Source organism: Aureococcus anophagefferens (assembly GCF_000186865.1).
Source record: "Aureococcus anophagefferens unplaced genomic scaffold AURANscaffold_1463, whole genome shotgun sequence".
Classification (NCBI taxonomy): Eukaryota; class Pelagophyceae; order Pelagomonadales; family Pelagomonadaceae; genus Aureococcus; species Aureococcus anophagefferens.
This window is the reverse complement of record NW_008706411.1, coordinates 1-1,449: the sequence shown is the minus strand read 5'-3', so window position 1 is coordinate 1,449 and position 1,449 is coordinate 1. Positions and strand designations below refer to the sequence as shown.

At 63.8% G+C, this 1,449-nt stretch overlaps 1 protein-coding gene across 1 annotated transcript; it reads right to left on the bottom strand.

Annotated features, from left to right (window-relative positions):
* Positions 1-3: 3 nt before the first annotated feature.
* On the bottom strand, positions 4-1,287 carry AURANDRAFT_69334 (hypothetical protein; the record flags this gene model as incomplete). Its single annotated transcript, XM_009045101.1, has 1 exon — positions 4-1,287. A coding segment is annotated over one exon (1,284 nt), but the record flags the coding sequence as incomplete, so codon positions are not given.
* Positions 1,288-1,449: the final 162 nt, after the last annotated feature.

Genomic DNA, 1,449 nt, shown 5'->3' with positions numbered 1-1,449 from the left:
GACGCGGATCGTCTCGGACTTGGAGATGCAGTGGTCGTCGTCGTCGCAGCCGTCCTGGGACGAGTAGGTGATCGTGCTGCTGTAGGGGTTCCCGGAGTAGAGCGGCGTGTACTGGATGATCGTGAAGGAGCGGTTGTTCTTGGAATAGGGATTCATGTCCTCCGGGCCCATGAGCGTCCCTGACACGATGGGGTAGGGCCGCTCGTGCTGGGGCCAGACGAAGTCCCAGTCCTCGAGGTTCGGCGAGCGCGCCTTGTATGCGGCGGCGGCGTCCGCGTCCCAGGCGGCGCGCGCGTCGTCCTTGATGCCCCTCGGGGCGAAGATCGCCTCGGAGATGACCTCCTTCCAGACGTCCTCGAGGAGCTCGTCCTTCTCGAAGAGCTTGCTGAGGCCCTTGGCGTAGACGTTCTTGAGGAAGTCGTAGGTCGTCGCGTCGGCCATGCATCCCTCTGGCAAGTGCGCGATGGCCGCGAGCGTCAGATTCCCGGGCGCGACGTACGGGCAGAGGAGCGCGTCGTCGTCGCCGCCCTGGTCGTACGTGAGCGCCGAGACGAACCACGCGCCGCCGCTGACGCCGGACGCGTACCTCACCCCGTCGAAGAGGCCGAGTGCCCGCATCGCCTGGGTCTGACCGACCGCGGCCGCGTACGCGCGAGTGCCGCCGCCGCTGAAGCCGACGCCGACGCTCGGCCTCGTCCTGATCACGTCGAGGCTCGCCTCGGGCCACGCGTAGTCTGTGCCGATGTTCCTCCACGCCGTCGCGTTCAGCAAAAACGTCTTCGAGCACGCGTCGAAATCGATCGCGGCGATCGAGTTCCGGTCGCACATCGACGTCATCGACTCCGATGCGCAGCACTCCTTGGTGCACGTGTTCCTGGGCGAATGCGTCTCGTGGCACGTGTTCGTGCTCGAGCAATACTCGCACGTGTTCAGCTTCGCGACGCTGTGGTCGAGGCACGCCTCTGGGTCCGCGATCTCATCGCACTTGAGCGCGCCGGGGCTGTTCTTGCAGGCCTCGGAGTCGATCTTCGACGCGTCGTCGAAGTCGCACGTCGAAGTCTTGGATTTCGACGCACAACACGTATCACTGCACGAGTTCAAAGGCGAATGCGTCTCGTGGCACTGCCCCTCGGAGACACACCATTCGCACGTGTAAAATACCACCGTGCCTTTGTGGTTCAGGCAGCCCGTCGCATCCTTGAAATCCTGGCAGACCTGAAGCCCCGACACCGCAAAAGCCAGACGCATCAGTATCGTGCCTCGCCACAATGTCGCGAAAAAGGCCATCGTGATCGGTGAACCCGTACTACGATGCGACGAGAGGCGCAGCGCTTTCGGGCGCCGTGGGGCGCCGCAGCCCGTCGAGGGAGCCCGGCGTTGGCAAAGATGGCGTCAAGATGCCGAAGCGACGACAAACTTTATTAAAGAAAACCTCGCATTTAGACGCCG